Source organism: Magallana gigas, chromosome 2 (assembly GCF_963853765.1).
Source record: "Magallana gigas chromosome 2, xbMagGiga1.1, whole genome shotgun sequence".
Lineage (NCBI taxonomy): Eukaryota > Metazoa > Mollusca > Bivalvia > Ostreida > Ostreidae > Magallana > Magallana gigas.
Window position 1 is genome coordinate 15148898 of NC_088854.1, and position 21181 is coordinate 15170078.

The window sequence follows — 21181 nt, forward strand, 5'->3', positions numbered from 1 at the left end:
GCTCATTTTTTTTTATTTATTGAACAGTGTGCAATTTTTATTCAAATCCAGAAAAAGCGATGTTTTAAAGCAAGTAAATAGTTACCTTGAAATAAATGCATCTGTCATATATAAATAAATGAAGTCATCATATTTTCAAGAAACACCACGATTACGAGGCTTTAGAAAGCAGTGTGTTGAAGCATAATGGGATATTTACTATAGTACACGCTGCAGGAACTCTCCCCTTATATGCATTTAAGGTTCATAAAATCATTGCTGTCCCGATCTTAACTTAAACACAGTGACTCGTAACTAGATTCGGCAGCCATCTGCAATTGTTATAATAAAATCTGAATCATAGCTATATTCTTCATTAAGTCAAGCATTTTACTGACATTGTTAAATTTCATGTACTTAAACATTAAGTATAGCGACATTGCAAAAAAAATACATAACCCACGTTAGCAGGTTATGTAAATTTTTTCTGCAATGATCGTTACCTTCATAACCCGCATGAGTCATTAAAGAAAGCATTTTATTGTTTATATTAACATCTTTTCACTAATTAATAAATTGATTGTAAAAAGTAAGTAATATGCACCAAATTACTGTTGACGTAAATAAGTAGGATAGCTAATAGAAACAGCCAAATCGTCTCCTGTGAGACTTTGAGTCTGACATCATCATGATTATTTCGTGTAGTCCGTGATTTTTCTTAGGTAGTTGTCGGTCTCGACCAATCGATAAACAGGGCATGTCAATTTCAGTCATGTCACTTTCTTGTCAGTTTCAGCTGCTGTAGATTTCAACCTATCGATAAACGGGGCGTGTAGATTTCAGTCTGGCTGTTTCTATAGAGCTATGAATAATATATAAGTTTCCGTAAGAAATAGAGGGAATAATACTTGGTAGATGTAAATATATGTATTTGCATGTATACACATGTAGATAGATACAGATAGATACTTTCAGGAATGTGCTTATAATTAAATCAAATGTATGGTAACATGTCAAAAAAAAGAAAAATTTGGCCAAATATCTTACAAATTTAATATCATTTGTAAACAGTATTTTATGTATGACATATTGGTCTATGGTAGATTGAACAGAAAGAGCTCCATCACCAGCGAGAGCTTCAGAGAATCCAGGACCAGATCCGACAGCAGCAGATGCAGTTGATGCAGGCAGCCATGTCTGGTGCCAGCCCTGGGACCTCGGGGTTCCAGGGGGGTGCCTCTGCTATGCAGTCATTGATGAACAAGCAGGGCAATGAGGCATTAATGCAGCAGTTAAGAGGGGCCAAAAAGTGACTGTTACAAGAATACTGGGAAGGAATTTGCATTTATTTGATAGAATGAATTAACTTTACCTTCAGTACAGTTGTGATGTACATATACCGGTACTTGTATGTGTCGCACATATAACAACCACAAATATACTGTACAATGTGCCACAGTGACTGTTGTTTATTTTTCTATGATTGCAAACAGATTTGGATGAATTTTAATGTCTTACATTGTATGTGTGATGTTGAACATTTCTGCAGTATTTAATATCATTAATTAAATGTTTGTGCACTGTAGCTTTTTAATTGCTCTTGAGAAAAATCATCTTTTTGAAGAATAGTGAGTTTTAAAAATGATTATATTTGGCCTAAAGCAAAATGATATCAATTATTTTTTATTGTTTACAATTTCTCTAGAAACTTTGAAAAATATCAATAAAATGCAAGATTAATTAAAATCTATAGATATTTACTGTGCACTGTATATCAGCTTAATAATGTATACAGTTTTCATTTTGTGGAAATCAAGTTTTCAAAGTAGCAGTTATTAAGCAATTAAGTGAAAAATAATGTGTCAAGTTGGCATAAGTTGATGGTTCATTTACAAGTATATTTTTAACAAGTAGACTGACATTCATGTAAAGAGAGGATCTTTGATGAATATTTTGCAGAATTGAGTCATTTTATTGGGTAATATTTGTGGGCTTGTAGTATAGCTTTTTCTTTTATTTTATATAATGTTATAATTTATAACAATTGATTTTAGTGGTCCTATTTATTTGCTATATGAAAACCAGTTTTAGATTGGAGAAGTTCTCTCCCCTTTTCTCTTGTTTTTGAGATCTCAAATTTGAAGATATTGAGTACATTACAGATCTTCTGATCTGCAGAGAATCAATTCAATTGGAGTTATCATGTTCAATCAATTATTGACTTCAGTATAGGTAGTGGTCTACCTTAGTTCATAGGGAAACATTGTTTCGGAATGACAATATAATTTTTCATATTGTCAGGTACAGTCAGTGGAAATTATCTAAAACTAGTCTATTTTGCAACTGAATTAATTTTGAAATGGTTCAGTTTGCAATTCATTGTAAAAGTCTTAATGTTTAATGTGAAATAAAACATTGAAGAGAAATCTTTCTTCCATTTCTTCTTAATTTTGTACTGAGAAATTTAAACTGCAAATGCGAGGTTAATCAGATTTAAATGTAAATGTAATTTACCATTACCCACAACCAAACTTTTTTTGGGGGGGGGAGGGGGGGGTGTTACATTGGAATCGCCTTGTCCATCTGTCTGTGCAGTTGCGTTCGGTCCATTAATATGGAGGAACATTCGAGTTCTTACTTCCCACACAGATTGCTTATAACCAGAGTATGTGTCTTGATGAAGACCCAAGATCATTTTGGCAGTTGAAGGTCACTGGAAGGAACAGAGCAAAATTTCTGTCTGGACCATGTCTTTCTTTTGGGGAAACATGGAAGATTTTATGTACACAAAGATTGCTTATGATCTGATCGAGGTTGTGTTATGATTTTGACTTAAGGTCATTTGGGCAAGTTCAAGGTCATTGAAAGAAAATGTTGATGATGTGTGTCTACCTTATAATTTTGTAATGGAGAAACATTGGGAGTTTCTACTTCACATAAAAATTGCTTATGACCCGAGGTTGTGTCATGAATTTGACCCAGGGTCAGTTGTGCAAGTTCAAGGTCATTGTTAAAAAAAATGCATAATTCATGTATAGGCCAAATTTTGTAATGGAAAATGATTAGTAGCTAAAATTTGAAACAAAGATTGCTTGTTACCTGTAAATATGTCCTAACTTTGTGTTTTGGTCACATGTGCAAGTTCAATTTAAGGTCACTTTAAAAAAGGTGTATCAATTATAAATATCCCCGAGTACCCAAACTCCGTCACCATAAGCAGAAAACATTCCGCGTTTCTCTGTAAATTATTTTTTGCTGTTTTTATCATTTGCAGCCACTAAATATAACCTGAAACGTTATAATTTATAATTTATAAAATTATTAACAAAAATATTTTTATCATTATTCAAATAAGCCCTCTGAATACGACGTTTATCAAACGTGCTATCATAACTTATGAACCTAACTCCGTCACCCACACGATGTATGATACGCCAGGGAATGAAGACACATCAACAATTTAGTTTAAACTGAACTTGTATCTAGGCCAAGTTTTAATAAGTTAAATCGGTGTATTCAATTAAAATTGTATTTAATATCATCAAAGTGAAATGATCGCCAGAATAAAAAAAAATGGGTCGTTGTAACAACAATTACAATGGCCTTTTCAGAATGTATGAGTGCCGTTTGATTTCTGTCCTTACAGATTCCAAATATATCATATCCAAAAATGAATATATTAATGATTATATTATTTATTACATTTTAAATAAATTTAGCATATTCTAAATACCGACAAACCGGATATATCTGTAACCCTGTATTAGGCAAATATTACGGCATGAGCGATTTGTATGGAACGCCAAATTAACATATATTCAAATATTTGTACCTATCTTCAAATAATTGTACCTATCTTCAAATCATTTGAAGATAGGTACAATTGAATTAAAGATAGGTACAATTATTTGAAGATAGGTACAATTGAATTGAAGATAGGTGTACATAATTATACCTAGGTACAAATGAATTATACCTAGGTACAAATGAATTATACCTAGGTACAAATGAATTATACCTATCTTCAATTCAATTACAGATAGGTTCAATTGAATTATACCTATCTCTAATTCATTTGAAGATAGGTAAAATTCATTTAAAGATAGGTACAATTGATTTGAAGATAGGTTCAATTCAGACATATCTACAAAGGATTTAAAGATAGGTACAATTCAATTATACCTAGGTTCAATTCGTTTTGTGTATTGTTGAAAATAATGAACGCTCCCTTGAAGACATTTCAACATGGAGGGAAACGAGGGAAGCACCAACAACGAAGATGAAAGATATATATATATATATATATATATATATATATATATATATATATATATATATATATATATATATATATACCCCACAAGTGACGGAGTTAGGGTAGTGACGTAGTTAGGGTCACTATATACCTAAATAAGAAACTGGCTTTATTTTTTTCTATAATTTTATCAAAGAATGTATAATTCAGTTGATAATCACTCTATTTATTAAAGCGGTAACAATTATTATGAGTTTTTGTTTGTTTTAAGGCTCAATCTTTTGAAAAGTTGACAAAATTATATTGTCTATTTTATCATCCCGATCCCGATTTTATTTCGCGCCAGTTGTGACGTAACGGAAATGACGTACTATACAGGGAGTATTCATTATTGCCAATATTTTAGTAATTGAAGATAGGTTCAATTCAATTGTACCTATCTTTAATTCAATTGTACCTATCTTCAATCCATTGCATTAAGATTTGTACCTATCTTCAATTCAATTGTACCTATCTTCAAATGAATTAAAGATAGGTATAATTGAATTGTACCTATCTCTAATTCAATTTGAAGATAGGTACAATTGAATTGAAGATAGGTACAATTGAATTGAAGACAGGTACAATTGAATTGAAGATAGGTACAATTATTTGAAGATAGGTACAAATATTTGAATAAATGTTAATTTGGCGTTCCATAGATTTGACGTTATCATCAAGTGTAGTGCACAAACGCTATTGCGGACTAAAAAAAAATGTATCAATAACCTTAATAAAAAATAAAATACATGTGAAATGTTTCATCTTGACCTCTCTTAAAATGACTGACCACCGTAAATAATCAAATGGGCCCGCGTATCAGAAATATCGTTATTTTTGTGCACCCGTGAAAAAGTGTTAGCTGATTCCACGCAATTATTGTTGCATAAAACGAACAAGATGTAATTTTGTTAAATTTGAACACATTCTTAAATTTAACCGTTGTAAACTGTTGGCATTTGATTGAAGATTTTTGACATGCAAAAAATGACGTCATAATCGCACTTGATTTCAAACGGCGAGGAGTTTCCCGAAAGTGACGGAGTTATGGTAGTGACGGAGTTAGGGGGCTATGCGATACATTTTTAAAAATAAAAAAAAAATACATATGAGTTATTGCATTTTCTTAGCAGGAGTATCATTTGTGAGCTTGCTCATCGTAACTCTATTTTTTTTTTTTTAATTTAAAGCTTCACAGCAAGCAATGTGTATGGGTAAGAATTAACATGCAAATTTTCATGAGAATAATAGCGAGCGCAGCGAGCTCCATAGACAACGTGTACGAGCGGAGATGGAGTTTTACGGAGACAGCCGAGCGTCTGGTTGAACGAGACTACACATTGTTCAATGAAAATTTTATGAGGCCACGTGAAAAAGTTCTACTATCCCAATGATCCTTTGCGGTACATAGCAACATAGTGGAACAGGAAGCGTTTCTAAGGAAAATTCTTACCTGTAAATCGCATACATCATTTCATTTAACAATAAAAAATTCCTTTTAAAAACATTAAAGTAAACAACACATATATGCTTACGAAGAAAATTGTACCTATCAACTTTTGCTGACATATGACGTCATTTCCTTCTCCGAATTTATCCGACAATTTACGAGTGCAAAAGAAAGTAAGTATGACGTTACAGTGATCTCGCGCATTGCATTGCATTTAGAGGTGGATCAAGCATCTGTGGTGGGTGTAACTTGTAGTAAATACTCAATGTTAACGCCAACTCTTCGGCTGATTAGTTTTGTCCTGATTTTTTTTTTTGCTTACTAAATATACATTCGAGTTCCATGCTTAATTTACTGTCATATTGATCTAATCATATATGCATACGTTAGGTAGGTGACAAAAATGTATTTAAAAAAAGTTTGATTATTAATAGAACTACGTGCAGCCACGTCATTTTGTAATAAATAAATAAAACAAAAAAGAAAAAAATAAACAGTTAAAATATCTACATGTATTTGTTAGCAGTATATGAATTGAATTGAATTGAACATATTTTATTGTGTAAGTAACACAAAAGGATCGGAAACAAGTTCTTGCAACTTACAAGTTCCTCTCCTAATGATAATACATACAATATATACAATTGTCATAGTACATGTAATATTACATGTTACTTATAGTTATTGACTTTATAATCATTAAATTCATAGACATACATTTACAAAGTAATTGCAAATATATAGTAGATAACGTTAATGTACAGTATAGAAAGCAAAAGCAAAAAGGAATTTAATTATTAAATCTTCCAGACTCATTAATAAACTTTTGAACTGCTGAAAAAATAAAGCAGTTTGTGTTGTAAGACAAATTGTCACTACCCCAGCAGTATATGTTGCCAAACCTTTAAATAATATTGGATATCACACACTAAAAAAATGGGAGGGCACATGTCTAAAATACAGATAAAGCGTACACAGATTTAAAAAAAAATTAAAACAGAATTGATGTGTCAGAAGAAAATAATGAACAGATAACAATAAGGAACAAAATGAGAAATAACAGAGACACGCAATTTATTTTTTACTGAATTTAACATGATCATTATGAAAGAGTTAAGGAATGATAAATCATGATTGTATTTACATTAAAAAAAAACCCTCAAACAGCTTTGTATTTAAAGCCAAAGTTTCCTGGTTGGGCCAAGACCATGGGTTGCAGATTAACAATGATGAGAATTGTGTAGTTTTTTCTGCGCTCGCCCCAACGGTCACACCGTAAAACATATTATTTGTATAGGCCTATACTAATGAAGATAATTCAAAAAAAAAAATAAAAAAACAAAACCTCTGTTGACCATTCCAAAAAGTGATAACCGCCAGTAAAAATATGGAATAATATGTTGAACATATTGACAAAAAAATTAGAAACGTTGTTTTCATTTTGTCAAAGCTTTTGATATGAATAAAAATTACTGAACAATGCTGAAAGGGTGCAGGCAAAAATAGCGGAAGTAATTAAAGTATGTATGATTTACGCATGCGCAAAATGATCAAAATGGCTGAACGTAAAATGTCAACAAGGGAATGAGTAAAAGACAATGCGGTGTTTTATGGTTGTTTTGACATTTTTACTGTAAAATATGGATGCTACAGATACCATAATTGATCCCCAAGCAGAAGTTAAAAAACTTCAAGATTTAGTTAAAAAATTAGAGAAACAAAATGAATTTCTGAGGGGTCGACAAAAGATACAGCTAGAAACTTTACAAAATGGTGAAACAGAACCAGGCAAATTGACTGCCAACCACAACAATAATTTGCCCAGTAGTAATGATAAAACCTGGAGTAAAAATATTGGTGGCGATTCTCTGGAAGATATAGACGTTTTAGACGTTGATGGATTATCTCTACGTGATGATGAAGATTCATGGTGATTTTTTTTGCGTTTTTGATCTTTGTCAGTTGCAGTTTGTGATTCTTATTTTACTTTTTCTTGGATTTAATATTGTCCTTTTATTTGTGTTTTATTTGAACCTCGTGTTTTTATGTATTTTGTAAAATAGTCATACAATGTAGGTAAATGTAACTGTTTTAATCAAGTATAAATTTCTGTGATATGATTTCATTGTTCTGTCTTCAACAGGTTATTTATGTCTCCAAAACCTCCAACGCCTCAGCAGAATAAAATTAGTCCTTATAAATGGGTCAGACAAGAGTTTGACCATCCTAGTCCGGAGGTGAACTCTGTAAAGAAGTCTCTATTAAATAAACTTGATGAAGTAGCTAGAAGTAAGTTTGTTCATACATAATGGTATTTATTGAATGTAGTGTATTTCACTGGCATATTTCACTGAGGCAAACAACCAGATGCAAAGAAAATACCTTATATTAAAATCTTGACTCTGGTATAACAGGTGAAAAAGTGATCCTATAAATGAAATGTATTTAATATTTTACATGTATGGTCATTGTACTTTTCAGTATCAAGGAGTAGTAGTACTCCAACCTTTGGTCTTTACTCCTCATCATCTTCATCAAGACCAAGAATGAGTCAGTCTGCTGAAAACACCCCTGTGTCTAATCAGACACCAGCTGTTAGAAAATCATTATATTCCAATGCAGGTAATTCATTTTCATAGTGTAAAATTACATGCTTTAACAGAATCCATTTTTTGTACACATGTACATTATGAGGATCAGAAACAAGGCTTTACAATCTCAAAATAGTAACAATAACTACTCCTATGTAGGTTAATACAATTTCATGATGAAAATCTTGAGATAATAATTATTGATGATTTGGAGCGACAAACAAAAGTAATATATACATGTAGTACACCTATGTCTTAGTTTTATCTTGTGTATGGAAATTGAGTAATTTGATCATATCATATATATTATTTTTTTAATTATAGGTGGTTCATCAAGTAGAATTAACACTGGAACTTTCACCAGGCCAAAGACGAAAATCCAAACTGAAAGTGGAGATAAAGCTGCCGAGGGTGCCGACAAACACCCAGACGTGACAGACATAGAAAACCTTGCAAAACAGCAAGAAGAAAGTAAGTTGATATTTGAATTGACATTTTGATGAAATTTTTTATCCATTTCGTTTCCTTTTCCTTAATTAAGTATGCATGCACATACAGTAATCTGGCAAGATAAACTTAAAATTAAATTTGAATAATTTTTTTGTGCAGGTTTACGACAGAGTATGACAAATTCTTCTCCAAGAAGAGGTAAAGTTCTGCTTCTGGTTGCTACATTTGTTTATTTGATTTTGATCTTATGTGATGGGGTTTTGTTACACAGTGTGATGGAAAGTGATGCCTTAATTTAGAATAAGAAGGATTAAGAGTACTGATTCTTGATCAATTTTCATTCATACACAGTAATATGTAAATGAAACTGACAAGCTTAATAATAGTTGATGTTTTACAGCATTTAAGAAAACCTTTTTTTATTCATAAAATAGTATGATTAAATTACAAGCAACATTTGTTGTATTCTGACACAGGATGTAAAGAGAAATGTTTAGCATTATGGGAATTTTTGTTGATATATGTAATACTCTCATCATTACTGATATATACTTTATTCATTTTGTATACATCTATTCTTTTACATGTATCAACAAGCATGAATTTCACATAGTGTTTCATTAAAAATGTACACTTTTATTCATCTACCTGTACACTGTCAGCATTATTTCGATATTTATATATAATCGATTCTTCAGATAATACATCCTCATCACATGATCATATCATTTCTCTGTCCTCAACAGTCATACGCCCCCGACAAATTCCCCAGCAGGGAGTGCAGGCACTAAACAATATAAACAATAATATTGAGGTAGAGAACACTGGCTCCCCTATACACTCCAACAGATCCAGCCCCTCCCGGGTCGAGGGTAAGCCAGCAGCATGCTAGTCGGAATGTTCTGGACCCTTTTTGATGTTTCCTACTGCATGACTCTCTTAAAAAGGAGGGCTTGTTTAGCTTTATGTTACTTTAAATCTAGCCCCTGTTGTATCAATTCTGACAGAGTCAGGTGCATGATAATCTTTTGTAAACTTTATATTTTGGTGCATGCCAATAAAAATATTTTGCTTAATGTTGGAAATTTACTTGTATGTACCATACTTGAACAAACCTGTATTCATATTTTGCTTCAGAATTTTAACAAGTCTTGATGGTGACGGTTTATTTTATGTGTTTATACATGTTTTGATTTCCATCAAATTAATTTCAATTATTTATCGGAACATACTATATCTAATGTAAAAATTGTTCTTTTAACACTTCAATCATTCTTACTAATAAATCAGTACATTTTCCTTTACCATAGTAAATATAATTGCATTATTTCTCATGTTTCTCATATTATTTCATTATTTATAGCATCCATGTTGTCTTTTATTTATTTTTTTGCATATGGGTACTTGTAAAGATATTTTTAAAAAATAATTTGTGAGGTAAACATAGTTGATGTGATATACATGTAAGACAAAAATTTTAGACATACGAATTCAATACTTGCTCTTATTTCATTTGATCAATTGTATTGACGTGCCAAAATATTGAAATTTTCATTAAGATGAAAATTAACAAGATCAATGAAAATTTCATTCTAGACCAATGTATTAAGTTGATATTTTTTTTATCCAGGAGATAGGAGAAACAGTCAGACTAACAGTATTGGATCAGATGCCAGTAGTCCCCCAGATAGTCCTTACAGCAGCCAGTACCTCAACCCCCCTACAGGTACACACCACTATATTGCTCTCAGCTGGACAATAGTTAACATAATTATAAGTAATGCACTAGTAATTATCTATACTGTGATTGTTGGAATTCCCTTCTTACAAAAAAAAAACAACTCTTAAAGTTACATACGCTTATCCAACAGGCTTGGTGAATATTGTCATTCTCAATGAGCCAAACCACCATATCATCCTTTGGTAGTTGTATACATGAATATAAACCTCAGATATATATGTGCCTGTGCAAGCTTTATATGTTGAGAAGTGATGGTACAGATTAACTCAAACCCAAATTACAAAACATTTAATGTTTTTATGCAGGATTACCTTCTTCCTAGCTTAGTTAGGAATAGGCAATGCTTTACAAATTATATCTCAGTGTTTTGTTAATGTTACAAAACATTCATAGTCTAAACCATTTAGTCATGCAAATGTACTTATCTAATTACATGTATATTAGTTGTAATACATGCATTTCAATTTCTTAGCTTGTTGATTAACTTTAATCCATTTGTACTTGCAGAGAACACAAACTTGCGCAGAAGTTTACCCAATGTCTCCCAGAGGCTGACACAACCCCAGGGTCACCATGCCAGTGATCCCTATCTAGACAACTACTCTTCTGGGGGTAGTGACGATTACGAGGTCAGCCCAACCCCAGCTCAGCAGAGACAGTTCTCACGCCTCCAGCCCCCTGTCAGGCCTACATCTCCCAACGTGTCAGGACTGAGACAACCAAGCAGCCCCATGCACAGGGGCCTGTCTCCACAAAGAACCGGTCTTCCACAACCAATGAGGCGGTCTATTCCCAGACCAGACAGCGCCGTTAAGTCTAGTATCCCTTCACCCAGAAGGTCAGTTAAGGGTCAAATTGAAATTCCTTTCATATATTTTCCCTTGATATATGCTTTGCATGCTACATGTATAAAGATGTAATGACATACTAGTAGTTAATTAAACTTTGACACTTTCCGATTGAACGTTTTAATCTTGGATTATTGTGATGCATGTTAATGTTCATTCAAAGAATCACTTTAAGATCTTTTACTGCATTCACTGTAAATGTAAATTTCAGAAAAGCAAATTGATATGTGAGAATAAATACTTGTGTTTATTGTAGGTCTGCGTTGCCGTCACCTAGAAGAACAAACCAATACAGAGCCCAGGGCAGTGATGAAAGCTGGAAGGAGGGCTGTTTTTAATGGGGATCTTTATGTACGTGTGAAGATATCTGTGATTTTGGGGACTAACCTTGAATATTTTATAAAACAGAAAGAATTAAGACAGCTCACAACCAGATGTTTTATGCTTGAACAGAAAAAAGCTGCTCATATTGTCTCTTAGAAGTGTCTTGAGAGGGATTTAACTGATATTAAATTAAGCTCTGCAAGGCAGGGTTGAGAAGAGGTTGAAATCCTTTATGTATTGTAAATTGTACTTGCTGTAAAATTTAACATGTCAATTCCATTGATTGCTTTAATCTATTTGTTTTTTGTGATTGGTTGTTAATGTTGAGAGGGAGGAGTTTCAGTGTGATCTCATTTGAACCCACATTATACTATATTGTATCTGCATGCTTGTAAGAGGGAAGCAAATGGAAATGGGAGCTTCACATTGTGTCACAGGTCTGTTTGATGTCTGCATGAAGAAATCTGGTGCCTGGTTCATATTCTGTGATAATGTTATGAACAATGCCATTTTCCTTTCTTTTATATTAAATGTATCGGTGTCATTAAGTTCAAGTATGTCATGTCAATTTTGAATTTTGCTTGTAAGATATAGAGATGTTTTTTTAATATTGTGTCTAAGGAAGGCAGGTATTTTTTTTTATCTAAGCCCATTACAGAACATTTGTATTACACTAATCAACACCCATTTCTAATAAGAAAAGAAATTTACCAAAAATGGCAGGGTATTTGTCAAGTAATTTCTGGATAAAATATTGCGTCACTTTGAAAAAAATTGTTTGACTTTCATTCAGTATAAGTTATTCATGATAATTCATTTGAAATTCACCTTTAAATATATCTTTAGCCTAGTCAGTGTTCATCCTTTCACATATATATTTAAAATCACATAAGACATAACAATTAATAATGGTATAGGGATGTGTTCACTGATATATTATAGTATAAGATTTGTTCACATATCCTTATTTATAGTTTGACGACATACCGGTAGTATTATTTCTAAAATGCTTCACTTTAATTTTATGTGGTGTAAGTTGAGTTTGTTTTTTTTGGGGCATGACTTTTCAAACAGGGGTACACTGTACGGAATCAAAAGTACATTTTAAAGTTTGTAGGTGAATGTATGCATAACGAAAAAAGTGGAAATGGCCTGGCAATTTATCAGAGAAATTTATTTAGAAGATGACATTTTTTATGATCAGTGAGAGCATGGGTGCTGGTTGTTTTGTACTTAAATTGCAGAGTTTGCGAGAGTGTCATATTCTGATGGCTTTTTATAATTTATTTGGTGATTTCAAAACATGCAATAGCTTCATTCCAGCTGGAAAGTGAATAGAAATAAATAAGATGTAAATATATCTGAAACGTCTTTAGAGCTTTATTATGTCTCCCCTTTCAAAGGGGAGACATATTGTTTTTGTCGACTTTCTTCTTCTTCTTATTCTTCTTCATCCAAATTTGTCCAGGCCGTAACTTAAATACCCTTTGACATTAAGACTTCAAACTTGGAACATAGGTAGATGGTATTGAGAAGGAGTGCTCGCCACCAAAAGTTTTGACCTTGACCTATTTTGTACTTCAAGGTCAAGCTTTTCATAAAAAATATTGTCTGGACCATAACACAAGACTCCTTTAACATACAAACTTTTAACTTGTATCATGGATAGATGGAATATAACCTAGTTGAACCTTACCAAAATTTTTGACCTTGACCTAGAATTTTTATTTCAAGGTCATATTAGAAAAAACTTCATTGTTCAACTCCTGAATATACTTTGACAGAAGGACTTCAAACTTTAAACAAAGAACAATAATAATACACTTAGGTGTACTATTGAATAATATTTGACCTTGACCTTGTTTTACTCAAGGTCAAATTAAGAAAAAAATAGTGAAATTTTGTCTGGGTCATAACTTTAATACCCTTTGACATTAAGACTTCAAACTTGGAACATAGGTAGATGGTATTGAGAAGGAGTGCATGCCACCAAAAGTTTTGACCTTGACCTATTTTGTACTTAAAGGTCAAGCTTTTCATAAAAAATATTGTCTGGACCATAACACAAGACTCCTTTAACATACAGACTTTTAACTTGTATCATAGATAGATGGTATATAACCTAGTTGAACCTTATCAAAATTTTTGACATTGACCTAGAATTATTATTTCAAGGTCATATTAGAAAAAACTTCATTGTTCAACTCCTGAATATACTTTGACAGAAGGGCTTCAAACTTTAAACAAAGAGCAATTATAATACACTTAGATGTACTATTGATTTATATATGACCTTGACTATGTTTTACTCAAGGTCAAATTAAAAAAAAGATAATAAAATTTTGTCTGGGTCTGGGTAACATATAGCTGACATCATTCTTTTTCAATTTTTAAATTTGCCCCATATTACAATCCTTTTGGAGAAGGGGAGACATGTGTTTTTTTGTAAAAAAAAAAAACAATACCCACTAGTTTATTCATGAAATCATACTTCGTAGCATAAGCTGACGATTTTGTTTACAATACTTTATGTGACTGGTATTTTAAGTGGCCCAAATGGTACCAGATGCCGTTTTTATGGCGTCGAGCGAAGCTCGAAAGCCATTTAGGGATCGTACGTCCGGAAGTTTGCAAATTTTTAAGGAGCCAAACAACTCAAATGAGTGCAAAGTTTTCTTACGTGTTTGAAGAAAAACAGATGACATACTTCAACTTCGAGCAGAACTGTACGTCAACAAAACGAGTCGGCAGATACGAAATGGTTGATGTCTTTGAAAATGTTCATATTTTATTGTAAACAACCTGTCTGGGGTTTCAGCAGTTCAGCGGACGAATACACTTGCACGGAGACACATGCGATAGTTAGGCCTACATACTCAATTTGGTTATGAAATATACCAGCCTGCAAAACAGATTATTTTGTATCCATATCGCATATTGACAATGCACAAAAGTTTGATCTTTTAGAAACAAAACTTTCTACATTGAGCGATAAGTATATCTACAACCAAAAGTTATTTTAAACCAACTAGTGAACTACTTTCACTTTGTAAACAACGTGAATGGGTGCTTTCTTTTATCTACCCCTGATGTTTTCGGCCCGTGTCATGTGAATTTTAAATCAAATTGATAATAAGAGACAGTGTGTTTATCAGCAGTATACAAATTACAATATATAGAATTAAACACAATCATAATTTAAATATTTAATTCTATATGAATAGAGAGAAAAAAATCTAACAACAATTTAAATCCTAAGATATTTCTAAACTTAGATTTTTAATTAACATTCAAATTTTTTAAAGAATTAGGTGAGTCAATTTGTAATGAATTGTAATTTAATTAGTTATGGCATAAAAACATAATTTTTTTTTTATTTTTGAAAGTTGACTAATGTATTTGTCTTTATATTTGTTTTTAAAAAGTAAGTATAATTGATACCAATTTCTAAATGAATGGCCAATAACCAAATCAGATTGATTTTTGAAAATATAAAAATAATCACACTTAATTTTAATATTGCTATTATTTTAGTTGACTGCGTAAAATTTATATTAAATTTCATTTTTGTAAAATTGACCGCCCAACTCAATTTTTATAAAATTAATCTCCAGCAAACAAGAAAAGTTGGTCTCATGTTAAGTACACACATTACTAAGAGTTACAAAATCATGATCATACTTTGTTTTCAGGATTTTTTTTAATCTACAGTAACTAAGTGTGCATTTGATCAATGAAGGAGAGCCATAAATAACAAAAATAAAAAATATATGCATTTTTGTAATAGTGGAGATTATTTTGACTTTTAAAAAAAATTATTTAGATTTTTATTCTTCAAATTAACTTTAACTCGACGCCATTGTGGCCCTTCAGGCCTTTGATTTTAGGGTTGTCTGAAATAGAACAAGGCTGACAATCTTTCGAGAGCGGCATCAAGTGCCAAGGTTTAACAGAGCCGTTTTCTCTTTGGTAAAATGTATTATTATCTGCTTGATGAATAAAAGAATTTTGAGATTTTCCCCTTCATCAGCTCCCCAATGTTAAATCAAAGATTATACTGTATCAGTTCACGTGAACTATGTTGGTCACTTGATCTCAAATTTGTAAGACTCGAACCAAATCACGAAGTTCAGAGATTTATGTTTTGCATTTTGGGAAAGGCGGGTCATTTTAAATTATGATCATAACTGTACATAACGCGGCATGTGAGTGATCAAGGTTATATAATGGTGACATCTTTACTGCTTGACTAGTTCATATTGCTCCCGATTAAGTTCTTCTTAAAGAAACATAAATCTGCAAATCATCATTAGAAGCTGAACACTTTGGTGTACTTGGTTCAGCGCCTGCATAATCTAGACTTTTTATAACTTGTCTGCCAGAGAGAGAGAGAGAGAGAATTGAGAACTTATTTCCAGTAGGCAAAGTAGTCCATTGGCTTTATGTTTTAATTTGGTTAACGATATCAAAAGTCTGCTGTTTTCCCTAAGATTTTTGGAAACTATTAATGGAGCATTTGGCGGGAGAACCAATTCTCACCGGGGTTAATGATCTTCATTGTACTTTAATAAAACATATCTAAAAGCAAATTCTCTTTCTTTTAACCTTGATCAGAGATAAAAGCTAGCCCCCCTCCCCCAGCTTAAACACACGGTCCGGATTTTGATTTGTTGTATCACTTATAAAAGTTAATGCAAGAATTTTTTTTTTTTATAAATCATCAGTATTCAAAAAGGCAAGTTGTGGTCAATATTTCTATGGGGAAACAGAAAAGATGGCTTTTAAGTTATGTATATACATGTACATGTATATCAAGATAAGCAATGGTCAACAACTTAACTAGGGCGTTACCAAAGTTTAGTCAATTAATTAGGACAATGTACACGAGGAGTCCGAACCCACAGCGTTGTGGTGGACAACCCTGGCACGCACTGGTCAAAGATGTCGCGGTCGTTGTGTCCTCTGGTCGCCCTTTTTTGGACGGCGCTTCTGTTGGGTCCAATCCCTACCCAAGGGACAGCTCAAGACTCAACCCACACGCTGATTTCATTATTCGAATCCCTACAGCTCCAAATTACCGAACTACAGAGGAAAGTAGACCAGGGATTTTCTGGATCATGTAAAGGTACCAATACTATGTCCACTTCATTGTCTGGTCTCGTAGAATTTTCCCAACTTTATTATTTACTGACAGGAGATATATCAATCTCTTTTATTCCATTTCCTTTTAAAGAGTGTCTAGTAAGATTAATTTTCTGGAATTTTTTCCAAACGAAAGACGCACTAGTATTTGAAGATAAATATGAATCCTCAATAATTGAAACTATTCTTGCTAAAATAAAGTAGTTAAATAATTACTTGCATGTATTTTCCCGGCATATCTTAATATGATCAAAATGAAATAGACAAAACTCGGTATACAATGATATGCACAGCATCCTCATTCGATATACTTTCAAAAAGCCAAAAGTAAATAGTTTACACACCGTGTCCTTAAAATGGCGATATTTTTTGGATTAATTGTATAATTACCAGTATGTATACCTATATTTAAAAATTGGATTTGTGAGAGAAAAAAAACCCCGAAAATAGTAAAGTTTTAAAATTTCATTATATCAGCGAAACCCAAAGACTGCGCCGATCTCCTGGCTGCCGGGAAAAACGAGTCCAAGGTGTACTCGATTTACCCCGGGGAGGGTCACACGCCGACCAAAATCTACTGCGACATGGCGGACGAAGGAGGGGGTTGGACTGTAAGAAGTATAAAATAGAATAGAATTTATTTTCCAACTTAAGGACTCATGGGAAATGACATTAACAATTATATTACATATAAACATAATAAAAACAGATACAGTAGGACAGTTTTGTATATTAGCTATCAATTTTATGTCACAGTGTTTGTAAATGGTATTGATAGCGAGAAAGCGACTTAATGTTTATAAATATATAATAGAAAGGAATATTGATAATGTGATTGTCTTTATCATAAGGTCATCCAGAGACGTTTCAACGGTTCCGAAAACTTTTTCCGGAGTTTTGCTGACTACGCTTCAGGTTTTGGTAACAAGACAGGGGAATATTGGGCAGGTAATACCACACCTGATGGTATATTTAGCAAGTAAAAAAAAATTACTGTTGAACGATAGTAAAAAAAGTAATATTTGTATTTTTAGGAAATGACGTCATTCATGCCATTACTTCTCAGTGTAAATATGAACTGAAAATCATATTAACCGATTTCCAGCAGCACACCAAGATAGCCAAATATTCCTCGTTTTCTGTTGGAGACAAATCAACAAAATACGCTCTCAGTATATCAGGGTATTCTGGTGACGCAGGTTGGTACCATTGATTTATTTTGAATCGATACGATATCAGCTTGTGATTCATATAAAAATAGAATTAATATCTAAACAATAAAATGCTTCCTTTTTTGATTCATGCGGGATATGAAGGTGGCAACATTGCAAAAAAAAAACCAAAACAAACAAACAAACAAACAAACAAAAAAACAAAAATACATTACCCGCGTTAGTATGGAATTCCATATACGTCAGCTGCCAACTGCTTATACTGCTTACTGCCAACTGCGTAATGCCAAATGCTTTCTTTACCTCTTTATTGGGTTGAGCGCATGTGCAGACATTTATTTGAGGATGAAAGGATTGAAAGATTGATAGCGTTTATTTTATTTTACACATATTAAACAAAAATCAACAACCACTTGTCAGCACTGAATCACTGCATTCCATATCATCTGCCATTTTACCTTAAATCACAAATAGCGAGCGAGCTTAGAGTGCCACGCCACTGCATGATCCTACTATTTATATTACCTGATCACGTGACCAGAAACCTATTCGAGTACGTATGAAAACCCACCACGTACATAATTTCAAGTACATTAACTCATGTTTACCACTTTTAAAAGACATGAGAGATAGTGGAATTCTTGATTTGTTTGATGCTATCTAAATACATGTATAATGTTTGAGATTTTGTTTCATTCCTGTCAATCAGAAAGACCTTGAAACACTGATGGACACATGGAATAATAGAATTAGAAAACGAAACACACTTTGTCCATCGGGTCGTCCGTCTTTTTGTATAGCAACCCAGAAGTATTTGGCTGTTGCGATATGAAAAAGGATGTACACTTAAAAAATAATTCTTGATATGTTTGAAAATATACAGGCAACTGAAATTGATTTTGAAATGGACTCCTCCAACGAGTTTTCTAAAATTGCTTTAAGAACGATTCTGTGTCTAAATATTGCCCCCAAGCAAATTTTTGTTGTAATTTGATATCCTGATTTCATTGCTCTGTACGCGGTATTGTTACTAGTATCCCCTTGCGCAACTTGCTGCAAAGAATTTGCGCTTGGAATTATGGATTATGAGTGACTGCCAATATTATCCATGGCTTTTACAACGTGTTTGACCACCTTGGTGTGAGCATATTAAATCAAAACTAGACAGTGTAGGGGGGTGTGTTTAACATTTTATGATTTTATTTTTATAGAAATTACTTTACTCCATTAAACACTAAAAACGTTATATATAGGTTCCCAAAAAGTTTCATAGCCTCGTGCAACGTGCTTGGGAGCAATAGATTTAGACGCAAGACTGTTTCTACAGCAATTTCAGACACTCGTTAGAACGAAAAAGTGTGTTTGTTTTCTAATTCTATTATTCCATGTGTCCAATACTGTTTCAAGGTCATTCTTGATGACAGGAATGAAACAAAATCTCAGACATTTTATATGGATAGTATCAGACAAACCAAAATTCCACTATCTCTTATGTCTTTCAAAAGTGGTAAACACGAGTTAATGTACTTGAAATTATGTGAGTGATGGGTTTTCATACGTACTGGAATTGTTAATATGTGTTTTTGTGTAAAATAAAAAAAAAGGCTATCAATCTCTCCATCCTGAAATAAATGTCTGCACATGCGCTTAACCCAATAAAGAGGTAAAGAAAGCATTCGGCAGTAAGCAGTAAACAGTTGGCAGTAACCAGTAAGCAGTAACCAGTTGGCAGTAGGCAGTTGGCAGCTGACAGTTGGCTGTCGTATATCGAATTCCATTAGTTAACGGGTTGTGTGAATTTTTTCCTGCAATGATCACTACCGTTTTAACCAGCATGAATCATCAAAGAAAGCATTTTTTTGTTTATATTTACATTTTTCTTTTAACAAATTAATAAATTGATCGTAAACAGTAGGTATAATTAACTCAATTATTGTTAGGATCAGCACATTAGATAAAATAAGGTGTTGACAAATCGATAAACGGAGCGTGTGAACTTCAGTCCTATCAGCTTCTAGAGAGCTTTGAATTACAATCAATTTTTGTAAGAAATAGAAGAATCATACTTGGTGGAATTGATGTATATATCAATATCTTATCAGTTCGTATAATTAGTGTGCCAATGAATCATATATGTCATAGCGCCCGTTTCCGTGATCTTGAAGCGGTAAAGGTATCCGGGCATCGATGACACATTGCTTTAGTATATAGGAGTTGTATTCCATATTTATTGAAATCAAGCGCGTTTAAGACTTTGAAATAAAAGGACGCTTCATAAGATTTCAGTGTTTAATGATATGACTAGAAAGTTTCCCATTCATATATATATATATATATATATATATATATATATATATATATATATATATATATATATATATATATATATATATATATATATATGCAAATTTCAAAATTAAAACCTAATCGATAATTTTTATTAAACTTTGAGCTAGCTATAACCTATAGTAAACACAGGACCAGTTCTGGTCATTATTGCACCATGTTCTTGAATGAATAGGTGACGCCCTAGTCTTTGACCATAACGGCAAAGCCTTCTCTACCGCGGATGCCGACTCCGACAGTTCACAGACAGTCAACTGCGCACAGAAGCATAAAGGCGGCTGGTGGTACTCCAACTGCTTCAAATCAAATCTGAACGGCGTGTGGGGTAAGGCGGACGAGACTGGTATCGTATGGGGACCGTACAATAACTGGCAGATGTACGCGCTGAAGGAGACCACCATGATGGTTCGTCCCGTGGACTGTGATTAAAGCAAGCCTCTGCAACGAACTGTTGTATTTTGGATTAAAAATTATACCCAGTGACCAGTGGGAACCATTGTAAACAAATAAATCTTTGAAAGTTGATGCTATGACATTTTCTGTTCTGTTCTCTTTCTCTTCTTAAGTAGAGAGAAATAAAAACATAGATACTAAATTAATGAAACGATAAGTTTATCCGTATGAAAGTAAAACTTTATATACAACTTCAGTTTGTATTTCGAGTTTTTCTGTCTAAATACAAATAATGGCATCAACGTAAGATAAAATACATCAGTTTAATTAGTGTAGGAGTAAAGAACTGGGGAAAGCATGAAATAAACATCCACATTCAGTTCTTACATTATCTATTCATTTTAAAAGACACCTTTAGATTGTCAAAGAGTAATGAACCACAAATCGAGAA

The 21181-nt window shown here is 32.8% G+C and overlaps 3 protein-coding genes across 5 annotated transcripts in view; all 3 read left to right on the plus strand.

Moving 5' to 3' along the window:
- Positions 1-2405, plus strand: part of LOC105339136 (transcriptional regulator ATRX homolog) — a 32133-nt gene extending 29728 nt beyond the window's left edge. For both annotated transcript variants that reach the window (XM_011444552.4, XM_011444553.4), the window contains exon 31: positions 1083-2405. In XM_011444552.4, the coding sequence (XP_011442854.3) occupies positions 1083-1292 (210 nt within the window). In that variant the 3' untranslated portion in view covers positions 1293-2405. The remainder of the gene's footprint in view (positions 1-1082) is intronic.
- A 4846-nt stretch (positions 2406-7251) lies between these two features.
- LOC105339135 (SLAIN motif-containing protein 2) lies at positions 7252-11840 on the plus strand. Of its 2 annotated transcripts, XM_011444550.4 has the most exons (9): positions 7252-7653; positions 7867-8012; positions 8205-8345; positions 8639-8785; positions 8924-8962; positions 9511-9636; positions 10395-10490; positions 11013-11343; positions 11610-11840. In XM_011444550.4, exons 1-9 carry the CDS (start codon positions 7364-7366, stop codon positions 11689-11691), a joined length of 1398 nt encoding a protein of 465 aa, XP_011442852.3. In that variant the 5' UTR covers positions 7252-7363; the 3' UTR covers positions 11692-11840. The 2 variants fall into 2 exon arrangements, with proteins under 2 accessions (XP_011442852.3, XP_011442853.3); XM_011444551.4 differs by lacking the exon at positions 9511-9636.
- Positions 11841-16554: 4714 nt separating this feature from the next.
- On the plus strand, positions 16555-20872 carry LOC105339134 (fibrinogen C domain-containing protein 1). Its single transcript, XM_011444549.4, has 5 exons — positions 16555-16802; positions 17297-17430; positions 17671-17767; positions 17854-18018; positions 20513-20872. The coding sequence occupies exons 1-5, from the start codon at positions 16619-16621 to the stop codon at positions 20764-20766; spliced, it is 834 nt and encodes a 277-aa protein (XP_011442851.3). The 5' UTR covers positions 16555-16618; the 3' UTR covers positions 20767-20872.
- Positions 20873-21181: the final 309 nt, after the last annotated feature.